Here is a 26,230-nt window from a genome sequence, read left to right on the forward strand (position 1 = left end):
CTGTACATGGCAACAGAGTGATACGATGGAGGTTCATTTCATTGTTGAACTAAAAAGTCCTTTAGGTCATATTATGCAAGTTTATTTTGCCATTCATTAATTACACTAAGATTAAACAGTGATTTTGTACATACATGTTTGCCTTGGTAACATAAAGACATATGTTCAAAGTACGCCGCATGCCTGCTCGTGTTATGAAAAATGACACCCCTGCCTGAGAGCTAAAAATATAAACACAGTGCACACAGTCAACATAATTAGAGATTATTATTCTTTCTGACCGGGTTTAGAACTCTTGGAGGCACTATATGAAATATTAATGAATGATGGCAAATCAAAACTCGATTCTAAAGATGTAATTTGCTGTAGTCAAACAGTTAGGTAAGGCACAAATTCACGAATTTTGTATCAAGAAATTTTTCATGAATATCTTGTGTACTGACATTGGAAACGAAAAATATTGTTGAACATTCTCATAGCTACATTGATGTACTCATTTTTATGAATTTTCAACTCTATAGGGGAAAAATTGTTAATAGAAGGGAGAAGAAAAAATGTTGAACTTACCTTGGATATGACTCTCTATAAACAAGGGCTGGAGCAAACATGAAATACACAAAGTGGTTGAAGTCTGGTAGTAGGACATCTGTTGCATCAGTATGAGGCTTGAACATTTTAACTTTTGGCACTTGACTTCGTAAAAATGCATAGCTCTTCATTATCATTCGCATCTATAATACAAAATGTAAGATTAACAAATATGAAATGAGTGCAAAATAATATGATGATGAAACATTCTGGATGGAATATGTGCTTTTCTAAGAGAAAGAACACACTATGAAGAATAAAACGTGAGCAAATCCCTTAAAAATGACCATGACACAACTGAACTGAAGGAGAGTACATATATGATACATCCAATTAGAAAACATTGTGACACACTAATTTTATTACATGGTTATGTAGTAATAATAGCTATGTTGGTTATCAGCTTACACTAATTATTATTTAATGGTATTTGAGACATTTCTCTATAAAGTACTCACATAATTATTAATTAATTAATAGTAAAGCTCAAATCAGACTTTATGTACACTTCTTCACATTAGAACAGAGATTAAATTAGATTTATTTCTGCATTCTGGCCCAAGATGCTGAAGTTGGCCATAGTCTTTGCATGAAGTGTGCTTGCTTGCTTGTGTGTGCAAATTGTGTGTGTGTCTCTCTTTGACTAATGGAGGCTGTGCCTGAAAACTATATGTAAGTGTCTTTTAATTGTGCCTGTCTGCAACTTGATGTGCCTAATTTATGGTAAGTAGCAATCTGTGACTTTTACAGTTTGCTTTGAATTCTTGATCAGCATGCTTCTGGCACTGACAAACATTGCAATTAAAAATTATGTCTGAAAGCAGATCACAGATATCTGCTAAGAACCGTATGCTAAGCCCTGAAAGGTGCCTTATCTGTAGTTCCTTCCCCATGAGCTTACTTTTACTTAAATCCCCGTTGTTGATATTGTTGTATAACACTGTCTTCTGTTATGGAGATAAGGTTACAATTATCTTTGGAGGTGATTGTTCCTGAATGATGGATCTATTGGAATAAGAAATAAATCTAACCTAATCTGTAACCTAATCTGAAGAAGTCTACATAAAATATGATTTGAACTGTACTACTACTTCATTAATGATTATGTAAGTACTTTATAGAGAAATGTCACAAACATACAGATTCCAAGACTTACCTGCTCACAAAGGAGGATCATAACTGAGATAGGAGGTAACTGATTATATTGTATAACATGTACAGGGAGCACCAGGAAACCAACTTTGAAGGCAATTAGGACAATCAGAGCACTATTGTCCAGACGTTGTCTCTGAAATCCTGCAAGGAAACTGATGAATAAGCACATGCATAGAATTCAACTTTCAGTGATGTCAATAAGGAAGTTCACATACATAACTTTCTCTACGTAGCTATATTTTGTAATTAACGTCTTAAAATGTGTATCATACCACAGAAGAATAGATTGTTAATTGAAAAATGGGGATTCAGACTCAAATTTATACTTACAGAATACAGGAGATATCAATTTCTGGCAAACAATAACTCAAGAAGTATGTTAGAGAAACCAATGCTGTTACTGTTATGAAGTAGCCATAGGCCGATTACATCACACTTCTAGCACAATGTCTTCACCTTGCAGGTTTACTTACCATTGGCCCACAGGGCTTTCTTCGTGATAAACAATTTACAAACATCTCAAGGGTACCACGTGTTATGGACATGATACCATTTACAAATAGTCTGTTGATTCTCTGATTGTCACAGGCACCACCAGCCACACTTAAGAGCAGTGCGTGTATTAAGAAATCTACACTACAATTATTGAGAAAACATGTTCCATCTGCTTATCATGTGATCACAGTCGAACTTCCTCCTGCTAGATATTTAAGGCAGAGTACAACCTCCAGCAGCAGCATGAAATTGCTCATTCTGTTCCATGACAGAAGCCAGCTACACCTTGTAACCCATCAACTTGAACTTGCTAAGACCATCCCAGACACTATGGTCTATACTGCGCAATCTCCGCACTTCTTCATGGCATGCCACACAGCATGACCCTACAGACATTTCTGTTACAGCCACTTGAGATGAAGCCTCCCTACAGAATTTTTATCATACCAGTGGACTTGGCTTCTGTTACTTTTCAGTGCTCACAACCGCTCTTTCAGTTGTTAACTGAACCAAACTTAATATGAAATTGTGCCATGAATAAAGCGTTCTGAAGTTCAACTTGGCAGTCATCGTTCACAAAAGCTTCCATTACCCACTATGGGCCTTAATGGTTACAGCTAATATTCATTTCCTCAAACATGTGATAATTTTCATATAAATTGAAACAAGCTGGCCATGTTTCTTTTACTTTGTAACTTGCTTCTCTAGTGAGGGTTTTCGTTCAATAACTTACAGGTCCATCTAAAAATGGTCATAAAACACAGAAATTTCTGATTACTGCTTCATATTGTTTATGTTTGTCAGTAAAAAGGTTGAATTGCAGGTGCATGAAAAACATTGATTAGTCAAGACTATGACAACTATCAAAGACCCTGGATGTGTTACCAACAAGAGCATCTAGCCCTCCTCAACTGAAGATCTTCAAGATACAACAAGAAGAAATGTGCAGCTACACTCTGTATCAGCATCATTGAAAGCAGTGAGAAGATCTTGCACATGACAACACAGACCTCCAGCCTACAACCAGGATTTTCTGTGTGCAGGAACAACAGCTCTCAGCTAGCAGCCCACCAAAATACAACAGGTGCAGAAATTAAACTCCATAAACCTACATTAGAGGAGAACTTGGTGAATGGTGGCCCAAAACTTTATCTACAGTCTAAATCACACAAAAAAGCAATCTGTCCCAATGGAAAACAGACATTAGTACCTCTTACAATATTAAAACACAATGTGCAGTCAATGTTTAGTAAATTGTTAGAAATAGAGCTACTCCTGAAAACTAATTTACAATTAGATGTTCTCGGTATCACTGAGCATTGGCTAACAAAAGGTAATATTGGAAAAAAACACCAGTTGTTAGGTAATCTTGTCAAAATGAAAGTAAAGGAGGTGGTACGGCTATCTATGTTATAATGAATGTGAACTACAAACACCTCACAAAGCACAACAATATTCTGACAGTAAGACATTTTGAATTTTCTTCAATTATCTTAACAGACTATGACATTGATACTGAACTTGTACAGACCATAAAATCCAGATTTTCAATCACTCCCTTGAATCACTCTCTTAGTATGCTACTAAATAAACTTCATACAGTCAATAAAATTTTGCCAGTATGTGGAGATTTTAATATCAACTTCCTTGAACATGGAAAGAGCACAGAAGAATTCCTAAATATTAGTAATTCATTTGAGATATCTCCAACTGCTGAAATTCCAACAAGGATCAATGAAAACACATCAGCAGCTCTCAACCAGATGTTTATAAATGTAGACAAGCAATACTACTCAACTGAAATCATTAACACAGGTTACAGTGACCATGAAGCCCAGATGCTAACAATAAATTTACACTGAAAAAATCAATGTCCTATAAAAAGTACAGTGCAAAGGCAGCTTAATGAAGAAAACATAATTAAAAACACTTATCTTCTAGAGACTAAGAACTTGTCAGAGGAACCTGAAAAAAATGATGTGAGTAGCAAGCTTAATTCCTTTCATAAAACATTTCTTCATTAGTTCCAGGCATAATTACTTTCACAAAATATTTCTTCATTAGTTCAACATTGCATTCCCATTAAGAACTGGAAACAAATGCAGAAATTCATGTGTAACAAAATGGATAATAGTCTCTAGCCAAAAAAGTGCTACCTGAAGAACTATATGAAATACATCCCCCAACAATCAGTCTTTCCTTCTCATCCCGTACTGTAAGTCTCCCCTGATCTGCAGTTCTGTGTGGCTTTCCCAAAATCTACCACTTTTCCTAGTCCTCTTCAGTCCCTCTCCTTCACCCTTTTTCCTTCCCCTTCAACCCCACTGCTTGAAGAATGAGCCACTGGCTCCAAAAGCTTGCCAATTACAAAAGGCTTTTATACGAGTGTTCTGCCACTGCTTGGTGACTAGATTTTTTTATCTATTCAATTAAATAAGTTTGTCAATAAAATACCCTGAGATGGATGATAAGTTTAGAGCATTCTTTAAGTCTTAGTGCACTGTCTTCTAAAAAGTAATTCAGCAAGCAGAAAAATTATATTATGATAAATTAATAACAGTATGTAGAAATAAAGTGAAAGACATTTGGAAAGTTATGAAAAATGAAACTGACAATCAGAACCATCTTATAAACAAAACCTTGAAGCTCAGTCTAAATGATAAGCCAGCCGCGGTGGCCAAGCGGTTCTAGGCGCTTCAGTCCGGAACCGCGCGACTGCCACGGTCGCAGGTTCGAATCCTGCCTCGGGCATGGATGTTTGTGATGTCCTTGGGTTTAGTTAGGTTTAATTAGTTCTAAGTTCTAGGGGACTGATGACCTCTGATGTTAAGTCCCATAGTGCTCAGAGCCATTTTGAATCTAAATGATGAGTTGACATCAGAGCCCAAAAAAATCATAAGTGATTTTAATGACTATTTCAGTTCAATAGCTGAAAACCTGGTAAAGAAGAACTGCCATAGAGCCAGTACACAACACCCTACACATGTGGAAACCATAAAAGCCCCAGTGTTTCTCCACAAAGCCTCAAACACTGAAGTGCTCACAGTTATAAAAAGACAAAAAAATAAATTCTCCAGTGGCAGTGACGACATACCAGATTTTATTCTAAGGAATTGTGGGGAATACATTGTAGAACCATTAACTGTTACAATTAATGCATCCTTTAGTAATGGACTTTTGCCTGACCTCCCGCAGGTTGCTAAAGTTACCCTACTCCACAAAAAGGGACTACGAAATGATGTAGCTAATTACAGGCCAGGAGCACAACTCTGCACATTTTCAAAAATATTAGGGAAATTGGTTTACACCAGATTAGAAAATTTTGTTAACACATTCTCTTTACTGTTGGAGCACCAGCATGCATTTAGAAGATCTAAAACAACAACCACAGTACTGTATGAATCTCAACAGAACCATAAAACCATTAGGTAACAAAGAAATTTCTACTGGTACTTTTTTTAGATTTGTCTGAAGCTTTTGACACTACTGACCACACCATACTCCTCAGGAAGTTGGCCAATAAAGGTATGAGAGGAACTGCAAACCAATGGTTAGATTCGTATCTATGAAACAGATTGCAAAAGGTCGAAATAACATTAAAATAAAAGAACATCAATGCCCATAAGTGTATTGTGCACTCCTCTGAAAAAATATGCCTGTTATATATGGTGTACCGCAAGGCTCAATTTTGGGACCCATACTGTTTCTGTTGTATGTTGATGACATAAACGGCTATTTGCACATAAAACAAGTATTCTGGTAACTGGCACAGACAAAGCTGACCATGATCAAAATATTAAACCACTTATGTCATCATTGAGTGACTGATTCAATGAGAACAATCTCATCATAAATGTGCAAAAAACATACATATCAGTTCTATCTCAAATGAGCTATCAACTGTGTATTACATACTAAGGGTACTCAGCAAATCAAGCACTAAAGTAGTTCTTACACAAGTATGTTATTCTTAGTAGAGATGTCTTTAAAATGCAAAAAAATGCAACACATAATATGCAATCTGAGGCAACAGAGGCAGGCAACATTTCACGAAACTTGGCATTATGATACTGCCATCTGTTTACATTTATAGTATTATACCATTTGTTAAATCTTATCTATTAAGCAAAGACAGCCCATTAATATTAAATGAACACATTCATAAGTAAGAAATGAGACAGCAGTCTAACCTACGTATCTTATAGGCCAGAAAAACTTGTTACCAAAAAGTGTCCTAAATGTTGGGGTACAGATGTATAATAACCTACCAGCTGAAATTAAACAGAAATACCAAGCGTTTTCAGATATAAATTTAAAAAAATTGTTCTGGGGCAAAACGTTTACACAATAAATAATTTTTTTGAAGAAGGTAATAAATAGTAAATTTCTTAATAATTGATCACTTACGCATGATTATAGTGCACGTTTCCCTCAAATATGAACAAGTGAAAGTACAGTGTAATATGTATTACCATGCTGTAATATTGAGCAAACTTTCAAGAAACAACTAGAATTGTAACAATGTAATTGTAAAAATTAGTTGTAAAAATGTATGCTGACTTTATCAATATCATATGTGCAAATTGTACAATATTATGAGTGTTTGGATCAATAAAATACAATACATGCAATACATGAAAGTCTGGGTTCCCAACAGTGCTCACACTACTTGCAATCCATGCACACATATCTTCCTCAAGCCTTTTACCCATCAGTTCTGAAGTGATGGTACAGTGCCTACAGTTCACATTAGGAATGGAACAATCAATATGTGGCTGGACGTGGTTAAGAGCCAACACATTGAAAGGGCGTCTTCTTGACTGGTAAGTCCACTGATTAACATCCTCAACTGCAGTTTAGGAGAATCAATTTCAGTTCCTCTTATTATCATTCTAACTTAAATTACTTTCAATCACATTAGGCAAATGCTAGTATGGAACCTTTAACTGGCCTTATTGTTTCTTTTCTTTTTTTTCCCTTCATGCCAATGAGCCATTATACTTTGTAAAATTCTCCACTGCAGTTAGCAACCCTAATGGATGTTTTAGATTTTCCATCTTGTCTCACAGAAATGGTAATACACAGTTGTAATGATTTTGTTACTGTCTAAGTATAACAGAATTAGTGAATATATGTAGCTTCACAAGAATTTTCTCTTTTTAATTTTTTATTGTTACTAGCATACTTCCCTTTTGGCTACTGACAGTAGTAATTTAACAGTTTTAGAGCCATGTCCATTCAAGAAAAAATTTGCATAGATAGAACACAAATCAGATGGAATTTATGTGAATACTGTAGTAGTCTACTGATGTCATGGAGAGCAGCACTACCATCTGTCAGTAAATTTACATCTGTAGACATAAGAACAAGTATTTAAAATGTTGCAACACTGTGATAAGATGAGGTGGAAACATACAACACACGTGATGTCAGCTTTCAGAGATTGCTATGTATGCTCAATTACTTGCCAGATGCATTCTCTTCACACAAAAGCACAACATGGTGTGATGAGTGCGATGTAATGCTTACAGTGAGTGAAAAGAGTGACTATGAGTTTGTAATGCCATTTATGAACAAGTTATAGTTTATAATGAGGGGTGATTTCTGCCCTCTGTTCATCTGGTGTGTCCCTAGCACATTTTACGAAAACCTGCCAATACTGTGTAACAGGATTGATACAGTAAAGAGCCATTGTGCTATATTGGCAAGTGAGGGCACTATAATCTATACTGACAGACTTTGTGCACAGGTGGAGGGACATAAAAAATAATCAAGTGCCACACTTGGCCCATGGCCAGTTTTGTGGAGTACCTTTATACTGTATCATGTGCTGCAATGTTACTAGACACCTTTTAGCATGTGTATTATATCTCTGTGTTCTATTTTGTTTCATGAACCATGATAACCTTGATAATCTGTTAACTTAGGGATATTAATGTACAAGGTGAATTAAAAATGTTTGTGATTGGACTAGAATCCAAATGGCAGTGTCTGTTTCATGTGTGTGTGTGTGTGCGTGTGTGTGCCTGCACATGGAGAGTACACAGCAACACACTAGGCAAAAAGTATTTGATGACAGCAGCCTTTCAGAAACAATGAGTGTGAAGCATTATGTGAGACTACAATAGGGAAACACATGGTGTTTAAGTTTCATAACAATTTGTTCAAGAAAATAGCAGTGTTGCTTTAACTGTATAGAGCAGAAGCTTCATCTGAAAATTGTTCTAATGTGATTCATGAGGGAAAGGAAACCCTTTTCTTTCACAATTTTCTTGAGCTTTCCACTACATCAAGTAATTAAAAGCCCATGAGCTTCTGGTTGAATGCTCCTCATTAGTTATGACAATGACTGAGAAGTATTCTGCTGAATGCTCGGGGATATTTGACCACTCAGTGCAGCTGGAAACTCAAAAAAAATTTCTATTGTCATGAAACCATGCATTCCTAAACCTTTTAGGTTGACCATCAATAAGCATAAAAACAGACCTCAGACAAGTGTGACTGATACTAAAACAAAACTGGCTATTGCCATTGTAGCTGATACTGGAGGAAATGAGAATCACCAAAAGCAAGACAGTTATAACTCCATCATTCATAGAGATTTGGGTAATTGGAAGATCTGTTCCCAATTTGCAACACAATAACTGAAGGTGTCATTGGAAGAAAATGCTAACAATTAATTTAGTAGAGATTAGTCTCATCATGGCACCTCTTGTGTTTTCCAATGCAGCACAGGCTGGTAACCAGTACCACCATTCATACTGCTAGAAATAACTGTCTACTAAATAAACTGTTTTGTTTTATTACACTGATGTGCTTGTCCTTCAATTTAAGCAACATACAACCAGCAGTGACTCAAAATATCACTCTTGTGAATTAGCACTTTCTTTCACCAATCCCTTCAACTGATTGATGAACAGAAACCAAAATTAAAATGTTGGTGGTTTCATTGACATGGTACAAGTAAATTTAACAATCTGAATAGGGACCAAATTGGTCAATCTACATATCAGTAAGGAGTGGATGCTTTTGGCACAGATGGCATATGGTGATTATTTTATATAAAATGACCTCTAAAAAGCCCAGTTATTCATGGAAGGGTTGTTTTAACAATAAAATTCAAGGAAGTCTTGAACAATGGCTAGAGAAAGTTGATGGTCAATAGGCATTACTCTCTACCTATCTTATGGAAGTTCTGTGAGTATGGTAAAAGAAATCCATGGTGGATATAAATGGTGGAAGGAAAACTTACCAAATAGTTGCAGAGCTAAATTATTCTTTGAGTCTCATATATGTAAGTGTGACAATCTAAAATGTGATATTTATGGTATAAGTTATGTTACTAGAAAATATGCAAGAAATATGAGCATTTTTTCAGAAAAAGCTCTGTTAACAGTAGAAACATTTAAATTTTTACTCTATAATTCACTTGTGTGTCGTAGGTAAAGCATTTTTTACTACTAGTTAAGAATTTTTTTCCATTTATTTTCATAGTCAGAGGGTGAGGTTGTAATGGGAGTCGTGAATAACAAGAATAAGTATGGCTGCAGAAGAAATGAATGTTATGTAAAGAATATCACTGATTGATAATTTTAGACAATTTTATATTTAGATTCTCCCTACAAACTTAAGAAAATGCAGCAGATTTCTTACGCATTGATTCATATTTTATTTTGTAATAATGAAACAATCCAAACATTTAATACAGAAAATAATTTTCATGGCAGATAGCCACAAATATTGAACTGCACTATTTGGCAGCATATTTTAACTTATCCACTGTGCCACATAGCCTTATTCTGCTTATAATGAATGTATAGTACATGTAAATACAGTAATTTTCTACAAGTCTAGAAATATATATTTTTTTACAGAAGTTCATTTTACGTTTGGCTTCATTTATACATTTGACAACTTACCATAAATAGGCAATGAAATGCGAAATGATGCCCAGTGACAGAATGCAATGAACAGTGCAAATACTGCAAGTTGCATCGAGGCCCAGGTTGCCATTACAATGTGCAGTCCACCAAAATTCCAAAATATAGTTGAGAAGCCCAGCTTCAACCTGTGTAAGAATTTTAATCATTGTACCTCTCAATTTAAAAAAAAAAATTAATACCGTAAAACATCATTCCTAGTTACAAATCAAGTCTTCAGCACTTATTTGATTGACTTGAATTACATGAATGCTTACATACAACATATGTTAAATCTGTAGTACCAGTAAGAATATGATTTAATGAATGTGTACTGAATAAATAAAACATACACAAACAAACAGCTGTGCGAAAATGTGTTCAAAGCCATAATTATTCACCATTATGAGTGGGAATTAATACTTGGACTTGTCGCTTTGATCAAATATTATCACTGTTATGAATCTATACTTACAAATACAAGAGATTTCAGTTTTTCTATTACACTATTCAATTTTATGTTTATGCACTAGCTGTTAAATATATGTGGGTCCATATGCATGCTAGCATACACAGTATGAATATAAATATTGTGTAAATGTATGTATGGAAGTTATTAACAGGACTTTGGACTAAAAAAACGCTTTCTGGTTCTATACTGTTTCTTAAGTTAGGCCAGTCTTGGTGACTGAGGGTGAGGAGCATTGTCAAACTTGATGTGGTGAACATGTGTGCAGAAGTGTCATGAGTCATTCAACACAGTATGTACTGTGCCAACTTCACTGTTAGTGATCATGAGGATGGAAAACATGGAACTACTGTCTTAACTCAAGAAACAAGTAATAGTGCAGACACAAAGTACAAGACTTTATTGATCCACATTCAAGTACATTCAAGCTTAGAAACAATACAATCAGCAGTAGAACACATATGAGAATGAGCACCTAACGTGCTGTCTTTATATAGCAAATAACTCTGGTAGATGGCGTGGCAGAAGCTGTGCTGCGAGTATGAGTTGTGGGTGGACTCTTGTGGCTGGTCCATGCAATGCTGAGGGTGGGTCTTTAAATGTAATGCATTGGTGTTTAACTGTATTTTTCTTACTTGTCACTACTTCTTGCGAGTGTTTTTGCTTTTAGCAAGCTTTAATTGTCGAGTGCTAGTAATAGTGTACCATAGATTTCGTGGTTGTTTTGAATTCAGTCAGAGAGAGTCCCTTTAATCAGCCATAGTGCCAGTAGTGTCAGTGTCGTCGTAGCTGCCGTCCGCTTCACGTCTGCTGTGCAGCGAGCTACCTTAATTTAAGTATTAACTGTATTTTTATTACTTGTCACTTCTTCTTCCGTGTGTTTTTGCTTTTAGGAAGCTTTAATTGTCGAGTGCTAGTAATAATGTTCCATAGATTTCGTGGTTGTTTTGAATACAGTCAGAGAGAGTCCCTTTAGTTAACCATAGTGCCAGTAGTGCTAGTGTTTGTTTTCAATACAGTCCAGAGACAGGCAGTGCTATTTTCATTGTTTTCTACAAGAAGTGGCTAGTAACCACAGTTTAGTCAGTTTAGTCAGCTACCTTTAGTGAATTAGCAGTCTAGTTAAAAGTTGATCAACTCTCTACAGTAAATTGATTCCTTAGGATGGATAGGATGTGTGACTGCTGTGTACGGACGCAGGAGGAGCCGGCCACTGTTCGCGAACAGCTGAACGTGTTGATGGCCGCGGTCAGCCGTCTTCAGGCTGCTGCCTCGGAGTGCAGCGGCAGTGGGGAGTCTGGTGCGTCGCATGGTACACCCCAGGTGTTACATGCTTCACCCACTGTCCCTGCTGTCGAGACATCTTCGCGGGTACCGGGAGCGGTTGGGCCACCCTCTCCCCAAGGGGAGTGGCGGGTTCAGCGGCGTTCACGGCGCACGAGGCGGAGGGTCAATGTGGAGGCTGGCCGTGTGGCATCGCCCGCTCTGCCTGTGAGTGGACATGTGGCCGCTCCTTCAGCAAGGTCCGAGCAGGCACACGGGGGGAGGGGTTTATTAGTTATTGGGAGCTCCAACGTTAGGCGGGTGATGGAGCCCCTTAGGGAAATAGCGGAACGGTCGGGGAAGAAGGCCAGTGTTCATTCTGTCTGCTTGCGGGGGGTCTCATCCGAGATGTGGAGGAGGCCCTGCCGGCGGCGATAGAGAGCACTGGGTGCACCCGACTGCAAATTGTTGCTCATGTCGGCACCAATGACTCCTGCCGTCTGGGTTCAGAGGTCATCCTCAGTTCGTACAAGTGGTTGGTGGAACTGGTGAAGGCGGAAAGCCTCGCTCGCGGAGTGGAATCAGAGCTAACTATTTGTAGTATCATTCCCAGAACCGATCGCGGTCCTCTGGTTTGGAGCCATGTGGAAGGCTTAAACCAGAGGCTCAGACGATTCTATGGAGATCTGGTGTGCAAATTTCTCGACCTCCGTTATCGGGTGGAGAAATGTAGGGTCCCCCTGAATAGGTCAGGCGTGCACTACACGCCGGAAGCGGCTACAAGGGTAGCGGAGTACGTGTGGAGTGCACATGTGGGTTTTTTAGGTTAGAGAATTCCCTCCCTAGGCCCGACAAGACGCCTCCTGAGACGCGGCAAAGTAGGAGTAGGCAAAATGCAACAGAGAATAACAATATTAATGTGCTAATAGTAAACTGCAGGAGCGTCTATAGAAAGGTCCCAGAACTGCTCTCATTAATAAACGGTCACAACGCCCATATAGTACTAGGGACAGAAAGTTGGCTGAAACCAGACGTAAACAGTAATGAAATCCTAAACTCAGATTGGAATGTATACCGCAGAGACAGGCTGAACAGTGAAGGGGGAGGCGTGTTTATAGCGATAAGAAGTGTAATAGTATCGAAGGAAATTGACGGAGATCCGAAATGTGAAATAATTTGGGTGAAGGTCACGGTTAAAGCAGGCTCAGACAAGGTAATTGGATGTCTCTGTAGGCCCCTTGGCTCAGCAGCTGTTGTGGCTGAGCACCTGAAGGATAATTTGGGTAATATTTCGAGTAGATTTCCCCACCATGTTGTAGTTCTGGGTGGAGATTTTAATTTGCCGGATGTAGACTGGGAGACTCAAACGTTCATAACGGGTGGCAGGGACAAAGAATCCAGTGAAATTTTTTTAAGTGCTTTATCTGAAAACTACCTTGAGCAGTTAAACAGAGAACCGACTCGTGGCAATAACATATTAGACCTTCTGGTGACAAACAGACCCGAACTATTTGAAACAGTTAACGCAGAACAGGGAATCAGCGATCATAAAGCGGTTACTGCATCGATGATTTCAGCCGTAAATAGAAATATTAAAAAAGGTAGGAAGATTTTTCTGTTTAGCAAAAGCGACAAAAAGCAGATTACAGAGTACCTGACGGTTCAACACAAAAGTTTTGTCTCAAGTACAGATAGTGTTGAGGATCAGTGGACAAAGTTCAAAACCGTCGTACATTATGCGTTAGATGAGTATGTGCCAAGCAAGATCGTAAGAGATGGAAAAGAGCCACCGTGGTACAACAACCGAGTTAGGAAACTGCTGCGGAAGCAAAGGGAACTTCACAGCAAATATAAACATAGCCAAAGCCTTGCAGACAAACAAAAATTACGCGAAGCGAAATGTAGTGTGAGGAGGGCTATGCGAGAGGCGTTCAATGAATTCGAAAGTAAAGTTCTATGTACTGACTTGGCAGAAAAATCCTAAGAAATTTTGGTCTTATGTCAAAGTGGTAGGTGGCTCAAAATAAAATGTCCAGACACTCTGTGACCAAAATGGTACTGAAACAGAGGATGACAGACTAAAGGCCGAAATACTAAATGTCTTTTTCCAAAGCTGTTTCACAGAGGAAGACTGCACTGAAGTTCCTTCTCTAGATTGTCGCACACATGACAAAATGGTAGATATCGAAATAGACGACAGAGGGATAGAGAAACAATTAAAATCGCTCAAAAGAGGAAAGGCCGCTGGACCTGATGGGATACCAGTCCGATTTTACACAGAGTACGCGAAGGAACTTGCCCCTCTTCTAGCAGCGGTGTACTGTAGGTCTCTAGAAGAGCGTAGCGTTCCAAAGGATTGGAAAAGGGCACAGGTCATCCCCGTTTTCAAGAAGGGACGTCGAACACATGTGCAGAACTATAGACCTATATCTCTAACGTCGATCAGTTGTAGAATTTTGGAACACGTATTATGTTCGAGTATAATGACTTTTCTGGCGACTAGAAATCTACTCTGTAGGAATCAGCATGGGTTTCGGAAAAGACGGTCGTGTGAAACCCAGCTCGCGCTATTCGTCCACGATACTCAGAGAGCCATAGACACGGGTTCACAGGTAGACACCGTGTTTCTTGACTTCCGCAAGGCGTTCGATGCAGTTCCCCACAGTCGTTTAATGAACAAAGTAAGAGCATATGGACTATCAGACCAATTGTGTGATTGGATTGAAGAGTTCCTAGATAACAGAACGCAGCATGTCATTCTCAATGGAGAGAAGTCCTCCGAAGTAAGAGTGATTTCAGGTGTGCCGCAGGGGAGTGTCATAGGACCGTTGCTATTCACAATATACTAAATGCCCTTGTGGATGACATCGGAAGTTCACTGAGGCTTTTTGCAGATGATGCTGTGGTGTATCGAGAGGTTGTAACAATGGAAAAGTGTACCGAAATGCAGGAGGATCTGCAGCTAATAGACGCATGGTGCAGGGAATGGCAATTGAATCTCAATGTAGACAAGTGTAATGTGCTGCGAATACATAGAAAGATAGTTCCCTTATCATTTAGCTACAAAATAGCAGGTCAGCAACTGGAAGCAGTCAATTCCATAAATTATCTGGGAGTACGCATTAGGAGTGATTTAAAATAGAATGATCATGTAAAGTTGATCGTCGGTAAAGCAGATGCCAGACTGAGATTCATTGGAAGAATCCTAAGGAAATGCAATCTGAAAACAAAGGAAGTAGGTTACAGTACGCTTGTTCGCCCACTGCTTGAATACTGCTCAGCAGTGTGGGATCCGTTGATAGAAGAGATAGAGAAGATCCAACGGAGAGCAGCGCGCTTCGTTACAGGATCATTTAGTAATCGCGAAAGCGTTACGGAGATGATAGACAAACTCCAGTGGAAGACTCTACAGGAGAGACGCTTAGTAGCCCGGTACGGGCTTTTGTTAAAGTTTCGAGAACTTACCTTCACCGAAGAATCAAGCAGTATATTGCTCCCTCCTACGTATATCTCGCGAAGAGACCATGAGGATAAAATCAGAGAGATTAGAGCCCACACAGAAGCATACCGACAATCCTTCTTTCCACGAACAATACGAGACTGGAATAGAAGGGAGAACCGATAGAGGTACTCAGGGTACCCTCCGCCACACACCGTCAGGTGGCTTGCGGAGTATGGATGTAGATGCAGATGTAGATGGAGAGGTGGCCACACTCACAGCTCCTATCCATGAATGATGTATAGAGTTTTAGCATCATTCCCATTGGGGAAAGGGCGCTCCTCTGCAGCGGGTATTAGGATGACTGTTGACAGCTCTGTGGCATCCATGGTGGTCGTCACAGGTGGTGGCAGTGGTGGAAGTGGATTCTAGGCCAAAACTGGTAAATAGGAACTCAAGAGGCATGTCAAGGCATAATCTATGGAAGAGTCTGCAACACACTCTTTCATTTTAACCTTGGACATGAGGAAGAGACATTCCGTCACACCATTGATTTGGGGTGGAAAGGAATGCCTTGATGGATGCAGAAATCATTGAAGGCCTGAGACAAACTGTGAACCATTATCTGTAACAAGTGTATGTGACAATTCTTCAATATTTTTTTTTTCAATAGAAAAAATTGCTGTACTTTGAAGTATAGCAGACAACGTATGGAAATTTAGAGAAGGCATTGATAATCAACAACCAATAAGAAGTCAGGAATGGTCCCATGAAATCAATATCGACATGTTCTCATGGATACTGCAATGCGAGCCACAGACAGAGCGACTCCCATGGCGCCATAGGTCAAAATCGTTTTGTAAAGGATCAGAAGCCCTGCCTGGAGGCCTGTCTGGCCAACCTTGCTGAAAAAATTGAACAACATGGTGCAAAACCAGATTGGCAATTACAGCAGCTGCAATTTAGGGAGTCCATAATAGGATGCCCTTCCACTGTATGTTATGTCTCAACATCTATGTGAGAACAAAGGAGCTCATCCCGATCGAATGTAGGATCTGGCTGCAATGGAAGCCAGGACAGGGCATCGGCATTGGTATGCTGTGTGGAAGGCCAAAAATGTATTTCACAGTTTTAGCGAGACAGAAACGAGGCCCAGTGCTGGAGAAGATGTGCTTCCTTGTTGGGCAACGAGGAAGGAAGACTGAACAATGAAACGAAAGGTTGTCACCCGTAATGAGGTGGAACATAGATCCACACAAGAATATATGAAAATTTTTAAGCACGTAGATGATAGCAAGCACTTACTTTCCAACTTGGGAGTAGCGCTACTGAGCTGAGTAATGCATTTGTAACGCATTAACTATCGCACATTCAGAACGATTCTCATAGTGATGCGCAAGAATGGCCCTGAGGCCATACTGGGAGGCATCTGTAGCCAAGACCAGGTAACAAACAAGGAGCAAAATGTAAGTTAGATTTCAAAAGTGTGAACACAAGTTCGCAGGTCGGTGTCCACATAAAGGGAACGTCCTTGTGGAGTAATTCCTGGAGAGAACGGCCCAACATAGTGGCATCCAGAACGAATTTATGATAATAGGCAATTTTCTCTAAAAACTCTTGAAGTTCTTTGACATTTGTAGTATTATGCAGAGCATCCTGAGAAACCTCAAACCCCAAATACACAATTATTGGTTGCTGAAAAAAGAGAGAGTTGCCAAGTTGTACTTTATCCAAGACTGTGAACAATGAACGTAAGTTGCATAAGTGTTCGTCCAGGTATCCACCCTCCACGACGATGTCATCGAGATAGTTGATGCAAACAGAACAGACATTGTCAGTCGTTCCAAAAAACACTGCAAAACTGCAGAAGCGCTAGCTTCACCCAACTGCAATCCAAAGAGATTGTTAACCACATGGAGCCGTTCCGGATTGTCATACAACAGAACCTGTAAACAGTATTCAGATAAATCAATTTTAGAAATAAACTGGTCAACGGCGAGTTTCGCCGATAACTCGTCCTGGTGGGGCAAAGGGTAGGTGTCAGTGATAGATGGGCGTCAATGGACACGAAAGTCGCAACAAATATGAAACTGACCGTTCGGTTAACAATAACGATGTGGCAGACCACTCACTTGACGTAATAGGCTGAATGATCCCCAACGGCGGCAGTCTGTCTAACTCTGATTTCACTCGATAATGCAAGACCACTGGAGTAGGGCGTGCGCGGAAAAATCTCCGGCTGCGCCTAAGTTTCAGAATAATCTGGGTCGTAAAATTAGTAGGACAACCTAGCAATCGGAGAAAAAGAGATGAGGATGCAGACACAGGATTTAACTGCTGGTGAGGGACCTTATTGCAAACGAGGTGCACTGCATCCACAGTAGAAAATCTGAAAACATTGAAAGCATTCAGACCAAACAAACTGTCGCTGCCAGCATCACTCGCTACCAGAAAAGTCAAGGAACGAAACACAGATATATACACAGTGGGAGCCGTAAACTGGCCTAAAATTGGAATATGCTGCTTGTTGTAATTCATCAACTGTCGAGTAACAGCAAATACTGGAGATCCTACGCCCAAAGTCACAGCTGCACCCGTGTCGTTTTGACACCGTAGCACTTTGTCTATTGCTTGCACTTCAGTAACTAGCTTATTGGTATTAGTGAGCACTGGAGACAAGCCATTAATATCCATGCCCGTTTCTGCAAGAGAAGGCTGGGAACGACACAGAGATGCCGTACACTGAAGCGACAGAAGATACGGGATAGCGATATGCACCTATATAGATGGCAGTGGTATTGCGTACATAAGGTATAAAAGGGCAGTGCATTGACGGAGCTGTCATTTGTATTTTGGTGATTAACGTGAAAAGGTTTCCGATGTGACTATGGCTGCACAACTTGAATTAACAGACTGTGAACACAGAATGGTAGATGGAGCTACACGCAAGGGGCATTCAATTTCGGAAATCGTTAGCGAATTCTATATTCCGAGATCCACAGTGTCATGTGTGTGCCGAGAATACCATTTTTCAGGCATTACCAAATTTCAGAACTTACATCTGACCACAGTCAATGCAGTGGCCGATGGCCTTCACTCAACAGCTGAGAGCAGCGACGTTTGCATAGAGTTGGCAGTGCTAACAGACAAGGGACACTGCGTAAAATAACCACAGAAATCAGTGTGGGACGTATGACGAACGTATCCATTTGGACAGTGGGGCAAAATTTGGTGGTACTGGGCTATGGAAGCAAACGACCGAATCGAGTGCCTTTGCTAACAGCATGACATCATCTACAATGCCTCTCCTGGGCTTGTGACCAAATTGGTTGGACCCTGGATGAGTGGGAAATCGTGGTATGTCAGATGAGACCCGACTGCAGTTGGTAAGAGCTGATGGTAGGATTCAGGTGTGGCATAGACCCCAGCAAGACATGGGCCCAAGTTTTCAACAAGGCACTGTACAAGCTGTAGTTTGTTCTTCTGCCACGGCAAACCCCCCGAGAACTAACTGACGCCCGATGACCAGGAACAGAAGCCATCATGGTGACATCGCACCAAGCTTCAATCTAATCGCCAGCAGCATGAGACACCTCGAGGGGTTGGGCCATCAAAGACTGATTTTCGAAATGGAGTGCACGTTGACGCACTTTTAATAGGGCCAACTAAATGATGGCGCAACAGACGATAGAAACAGCATAGGAATCATGATTAGCATCAGTAACAAACTGAATGTGTGACGGAAGCTGTGGAGTTCGGCTGCTCGAGCCCGGTAGGACGGTGGGGCTGTTTATGACGAAAACAGAACTCGATATGTGCCACAATGATGTGCGTGCATTTACGGTGATAATTTGGCAACAACTTATGCAACTCGTTGAACGGAAGTGACGCTGGTTCCTGGAATGGGGCTAAATGGCACGACAACTGGTAGAGCGGAGGGGAAATCCAAGAGAGAAAATAAGCCTCACACATGTTAGCATCAGTGACACCAAAAGCGAGGAAGTGTAGCCGATTGTCACTTCTCGTAAGATTCTCAGTCCTCGGCCACACCATCGTTAAAGGGTGCAAGGAGGCGGGGGGGGGGGGGGGGAGGGGGGCGGTGAGGGCAGTGCCTACGCCGACGGCGTAGAAGCCTGCATAGTCAACGTGGCTGACAAATTCATATTAGCAACCGTAAGAGCCTATTGCTGCTCAAGAAGATTCTAGACCAGTGCCTCCATAGACGTGAGAACCGAGGTAACAACCAAAGAAACCGAGCACAGGGCAGTGAACACCACACCCGTCGCCAATTGTGTCGTAACCTAAGACACAAGCAATAGTGCGGCCACAAAGACCGAGAGGTTATTAAATGCAGATGTAGGGGAAAATTACGAAAAAATTCTATTTTTTATTGCATAATTTATTAGACTGATTCTTTAGAATAACATCGTAAAGTTTCATAATCGAGTTCTGGATAGAAATATGTTTTAAAAGAGTTTGTTTGGGCGTCTGCTCCTACCGTGTCCCCTCTTTTTTGTTGTGATCCAACCCTTCTGTACGTTATAAATATTTTTGTGTGTTCGTTTTTTGTTCACAAAATCGAAACGAACTGCAGATGAGTCTAGAAGACTGTGACAAAGTTTACCTTTTTTGTCCTTTGTTTACAACGTGCTTTTTAGAAGATGGAAAGCCACTGTGAGGTAGAGATGGGTCGAACTCGTTCATTCCCGTGAACTACTTCGTTCGTTTCACTCTTTGCCGTGAAGCGTTCAAATGAAGTAGTTGTTTCATGAAGTACGGAAGCCTGGCGAAGTTGCCCAGTTCGCCGCTCAGCCGCGGCTACGCTCGCTTCGCCTCGCTCGTACAATAAAGTTTCGTAATACTTCATAATTTTACCAACAGATGGCCGAACTATGCACTAACGTGCACGGAACGTTTTACGCTCTTACAGTGTCTGAGAGTTAATAGAGCATGGACGAAGGGGACAAAGGAAAGATAAACAGAGAAACCTGTCACATATAATCTTGCTCGACATTTTCTCATGAAGCGCCCAAAAAAGTCTTTATCTGCCCAGTGAAACGTTATTTGTTGTATTCATGGACTGAAAACTAGGGCTACCAACGAAATGCAGTCCAATTTTATGTTCCTTTTAAAATTTAATGCAAAATAGAATGAGTATGCTTACCACTGTTACAAAGTCTATATACCTACGTTAAGTAATTATTCAGAAGTTTTCCTGTAGATTTTATTTTTGTTGAGAATAATAACCCTCCAAACTCAAAACGTAAACTGTCACCTGTAGTCATTGGTACAATTTCAGGTAAAATCCCTCTTTATTTTCTTTGGACAGCAGTTTCTGTGTCTTTTCACTCTCATACAATGGCTAGCAACTCGCGATCGCGTAAAAGTAGTGAAATTTGGGGTTTCTTCGCCAATTTAGGTGATGGGAAAGCAAAGTGTAATTGTTGTTCTAAGTGTATTTCATATAAAGAAGGAAATACATTTAATCTAGCGCGTCATGTTCGAGTGCTGCATCCAACAGTGTCATTGTGAGTCAGGCGCTTAGGCCGGTATTACACTATCAAATTTCTTTGTCAAAGATTTGATCAGGGATGTGATCAAATATTCCGTCAAATATATTTGACAAAGATCTTTGATGTAGCGCTAGAAGGGGTATTACACAGTCATCAAAGTTTTCGTCAGAGTTCAAGATGGCTGACAACAACTTGTTATTAACTAGAGATGGGTCGAACTCGTTCATTCCCGTGAACTACTTCATTCATTTCACTCTTTGCCGTGAAGCGTTCAAATGAAGTAGATCATTCATGAAGTCCGGAAGCCTGGCGTAGTTGCCCAGTTCGCCGCTCAGCCGCGGCTACGCTCGCTTCGCCTCTCACGTACAATAAAGCTTCGTAATACTTCATAATTTTACCAACAGATGGCAGAACTATGCAGTAACTTGCACGCAACGTTTTACACTCTTACAGCGTCTGAGCTAACTTAAATAGAGCATGGTCGAAGGAGACAAAGGAAAGATAAACAGAGAAGCCTGTCACATATAAAGAAGGTATTACATTTAATCTTGCTCGACATTCTCTCATGAAGCACCCAAAAAAAGTCTTTATCTGCCTAGTGAAACATTATTTGTAGTATTCATGGACTGAAAACTAGGGCTACCAACGAAATGCAGTCCAATTTTATGTTCCTTTTAAAATTTAATCCAAAATAGAATGAGTATGTTTACCACTGTCACAAAGTCTATATATCTACGTTAAGTAATGATTCAGAAGTTTTCCTGTAGATTTTATTTTTGTTGAGAATAATAACCCTCCAGATTCAAAACGTAAACTGTCGCCTGTAGTCATTGGTACGATTTCAGGTAAAATCCCTCTTTCAGTGTTATTAACAAACCTTTTATTTTCATGTTGGCTGTGCGTGCTCACACAGCCAGCCTCTTCATTTGTATCTGTAATATTCATTTGTCTGCAAGCGCTGCCAACGTTAGGCTACCGGTAGACTGAACTGCACAAATAGTCACGGGTAATGATGTCAGCACTGCAGGAAGCAGCTGACGCTGCCTTCCCCTCGCCCCTCACCTCCCACACCCCTCGCAAACGTATCGTTTCCCACAAACGCCGCGCGATTCGTCGACGGGCAGTAGAGGGGGGACTGAAGTGAAGGGAGAATGAGTGACATAGCGCCGATGTAATGGGATGAGGGAGGGGGGAAGAGAGCGAGTGAACTAGAAAAAAGTGTGGTGTGCGTTATCTGTGAAGAGTTTGAAGCACCAGTTCATTGAAATTGAGTGGTTAGTTCACACTTCACTGGAGTGAAGCGTTCATTTGAACGACTCATTCGCGAGCTCCCCATCACTATTATTAACTGCAGCAGTTGTACGTACCCCAATTGCATTGTGTGCACATGCGGAAAAGAAGTGGGGGAAAAAATGGAACCATAAATACGAGGTTGACAGTCGTAAAAGACCTGGGATTACAACTTGATAATAAATTCAGTTGGGAGGAGCACACCACAGAACTGCAGAAACGCCTTAACAAATCTGTATTTGCAATTCGAGTGTTAGCAGACATAGGCAACATAAAAATGAAAAAGCTTGCATACTTTGCCTACTTTCATTCCATAATGTCATGTGGTATAATATTTTGGGGTAACTCTTAAGGTCAAACAAAAGTTTTCAGAGACCAAAAGCATGTAATACGTATTATTTGTGGAGTACATTCACGGACGTCCTGTAGAAACCTCTTCAAAGAACTGGGTATACTAACTACTGCCTCTCAGTATATTTACTCCTTAATGAAATTTGTCGTAAATAATATATCTCTTTTTCCAACAAACAACTCAGTTCATACATACAATACTAGGAACAAAAATTTTCTACTCAAGGACTTAAAAGCACTTACTTTAGTTCAAAAAGAGGTCCACTACTCAGGAACACTCATCTTCAATAATTTGCCAGCAAACATAAAAAATTTAGTTACAAATCAAGATCAGTTTAAAAGGGGCCTGAAAGACTTACTAGTGGCCAACTCCTACTCCACTGACGAAATTTTTAATAGAAACAAATGATGTATTGTATTTATTCATACTATTAGTATTGTTATTTCAGCTTTAAAAAATTGACATGTTCCACATCCACGAGGATCTCCTCAGCACAGATGTATGGAACGAAAAACTAATCTAATCTGGGTGAAGCCGTGGGTTTTACGACGACACGATAAAAGCATTGAACAAAACTTCTTACGTGAGCTTAACAGTGGAAGACGTCAAGTGGTACATCAATTACTTAAGAATGGATGAGCTTACACTCCTGTATGTGCTCAGTGAAGTGTATCCTCATATCACAAAGCACGATATTCACTTAAGAACTGCTAAATCTTCAGAAGAAAGGCTCACTGTAAGACTCCGATTCCCTGCTGCAGGAGAGGGTTATGTTATGTTAGGTTAGGTTAGGTTAGGTCATGTCAGGTCTCCAATCTTCTTATTTTATTTTTGTATTCAGGGTGCCTCACGTTGTAAAGCGCCTCATCAGCTTCATACATCTCTATTAATTTTGTAGTTGTCGGCACACACCAATTGTATTTACCGGCAATGTTTACAAAAACACTACAGATGACAGAACGCTGCAGCGACGCTAGCGCTCCATGTGGTAACATGTCACATTGCAGTGAACAGAAGACAAGCGATTTCTTTGATCAAATCTACAGCGAGGCCCTAGATTTGATCAAATATTGGACGATATTTGACAAAGTTCCTATTACACCATCAAATATCTTTGACAAAGATTTTGGACAAAGAAATTTGATAGTGTAATACCGGCCTTAGCGCCCCCTGCTCCTGCATCTTCCGATATTTCTTGGAGAAAAAACACGGACAATCCGGAACCAACATCAGCAAATGCCAGAAGCGAACAGCAGTTGGTGCCAGAAAATAACAGTATCACTTCATTATCAGACAGCAGACATCAATATCACGGAACGTTACCTATGTATTTTCCGAAACCTCTTTCTAACAAAAGAAATCAGGAGATAGATTTCGCACTTCTGCAGACTGTTGTAAAGGATTATTTGCCCTTCAACATAGTGGAAAGCAAACATTTCCCAAGTTTTGTAGGCAAACTGAATGGTGCTTACAGAATGCCATCTTGGAAGACCATTTCCAACACACTGCTACAACAACAGTGCGCCATGGTGAAAGAAATTGTGAGAGTCAAAATTAATTCTGCGGAAGCGGTTGTGCTGACAATGGATGGGTGGACCTCAACTACAAATGAGAATTATTTGTCGGTGACAGCACACTACATTAAAGATCTGGAGCTGTCGCCTTCCCTCCTAGAGTGCATTAAATATGACGAAAGCCACACGTCAGAAAAACTCTCGCCGGCCGAAGTGGCCGTGCGGTTAAAGGCGCTGCAGCCTGGAACCGCAAGACCGCTACAGTCGCAGGTTCGAATCCTGCCTCGGGCATGGATGTTTGTGATGTCCTTAGGTTAGTTAGGTTTAACTAGTTCTAAGTTCTAGGGGACTAATGACCTCAGCAGTTGAGTCCCATAGTGCTCAGAGCCATTTGAACCATTTTTGAAAAACTCTCGGAAGAACTGCTACGTGTCACAAGGGAATGGGGCATTCAAGCAAAAGTCGTGTGTGTTGTCAGTGGCAGCTGTAAGACTCACAGCCTGGAAACACATCCCCTGCTTTGCGCACACACTCAATTTAATTGTTCAGAATGGGCTTCCGCACATTTAACCCATTCTGAATAAAGTAAAAAAAATTGTTGAATTTTTTAAAAGAAGTTCGCAGGCCTGCACGAAACTGAAAAAGATGCAGGAACAGTTAAAAGAGCCAGTTCTGACACTAAAACAGGACATTGTTACAAGATGGCTAAAAAAAAAATGGCTCTGAGCACTATGGGACTCAACTGCTGTGGTCATAAGTCCCCTAGAACTTAGAACTACTTAAACCTAACTAACCTAAGGACAGCACACAACACCCAGCCATCACGAGGCAGAGAAAATCCCTGACCCCGCCGGGAATCGAACCCGGGAACCCGGGCGTGGGAAGCGAGAACGCTACCGCACGACCACGAGATGCGGGCGTTACAAGATGGAATCCAACCTATGATATGCTGCGAGGTTAAGAATTCCCTAATGACAGTTATCACTCTGAATTATCCGGATCTTCCAAATATGACTGCAGAGGACATTGCGAGTGTAACACAAGCCTGTGACCTGTTGAAAGTTTTCAAAGATTGCACTGAGGAAATGTCAAGTGAAAATGTTGTCAGTTGTACTCCTTAGTCGCTCGTTGAAAAAATGGTGTTGCAGGTTTGCTAATAACACTGAAATTCATGTAGACGTGCAACGGATGCCCGGAAAGTTAGCTGAAGACCTAAAACGACGATTCAGAAATATAGAGGAAAATTCAATTTTCGAGGAAGCAACTGCATTGGATCCCAGTTCAAATTACATGGTTTTTCTGATAAAAATTCTGCTGAGAAGGTGAAATTAAACCTGATCAGGCACTGTGAGAAATTTGTGAGGAACACATCCACTGCTACTGCAACAATCTCAGTTCCAACCACTGAATCTACTAGTAGTCTCTGGCTCGAATTTGATGAAGTGTTTTCCAGGCTGCAGAGTAATCCACACTCAAGAGCTGCTGCAATAGTGGAGGTGGACAAATATTTACAAGAGCCCCTGCTACAGAGACAAGGCAATCCACTTCAGTGGTGGTCTGAACGGCTGTCAGTGTACCCCTCGCTCTTTGAACTTGCAAAAATACGACTGTGTATTGTCGCAACCTCGACGCCGTGTGAAAGAGTGTTCTCGAAGGCAGGATACCTTATAACTGACAGAAGAAATCGCCTGACAGGAAAAAAAGTGGAACAAATCATGTTTTTAAACGGAAATCTCTGAACAATCACCAAATCCGTTGATGTTTATTCATAAATATATATAAGTGTATTTTTTAATTAGGACAATCGTCAAATTGACATTTAGTGTAATTATTTCAATAATGTGTACGAGATAAACATTTCTACATGAACGATTATCTTTCAAGCGTGGATTCCACGCATGCTTCAGTTCCAGACTCACAAGGTAAGAATTTTATTTTCATGTTGGCTGTGGGTGCCCACACAGCACTGCAGGAAGCAGCTGACGCTGCCTTCCCCATCGCCCCTCACCGCCCATACCCCTCCTAACCCTATCGTTCCCAACAAACACCGCGCAATTCGTCGACAGGCAGTGGAGGGAGGGCTGAAGTGAAGGGAGAATGAGTGACGTAGCGCAGATGTACTGTGGGAGGGAGAGGGGAAGAGAGTGAGTGAACTAGAAAAAAGTGTGGAGTGTGCTATCTGTGAAGAGTTTGAAGTACCAGTTCATTGAAATTGAGTGGTTAGTTCACACTT

At 40.4% G+C, this 26,230-nt stretch overlaps 1 protein-coding gene across 1 annotated transcript in view; it reads right to left on the bottom strand.

Moving 5' to 3' along the window:
* The window catches only part of LOC124776360 (sterol O-acyltransferase 2-like), a 278,540-nt gene that overhangs the window by 111,457 nt on the left and 140,853 nt on the right, over positions 1 to 26,230 (bottom strand). The window contains exons 5-7 of the mRNA XM_047251312.1: positions 10,158 to 10,306; positions 1,745 to 1,884; positions 568 to 731 (exon numbers count right to left, since the gene is read on the bottom strand). Of these exons, the coding sequence (XP_047107268.1) occupies positions 568 to 731; positions 1,745 to 1,884; positions 10,158 to 10,306 (453 nt within the window). The remainder of the gene's footprint in view (positions 1 to 567; positions 732 to 1,744; positions 1,885 to 10,157; positions 10,307 to 26,230) is intronic.

This window comes from Schistocerca piceifrons, chromosome 2, assembly GCF_021461385.2.
Source record: "Schistocerca piceifrons isolate TAMUIC-IGC-003096 chromosome 2, iqSchPice1.1, whole genome shotgun sequence".
NCBI lineage: Eukaryota > Metazoa > Arthropoda > Insecta > Orthoptera > Acrididae > Schistocerca > Schistocerca piceifrons.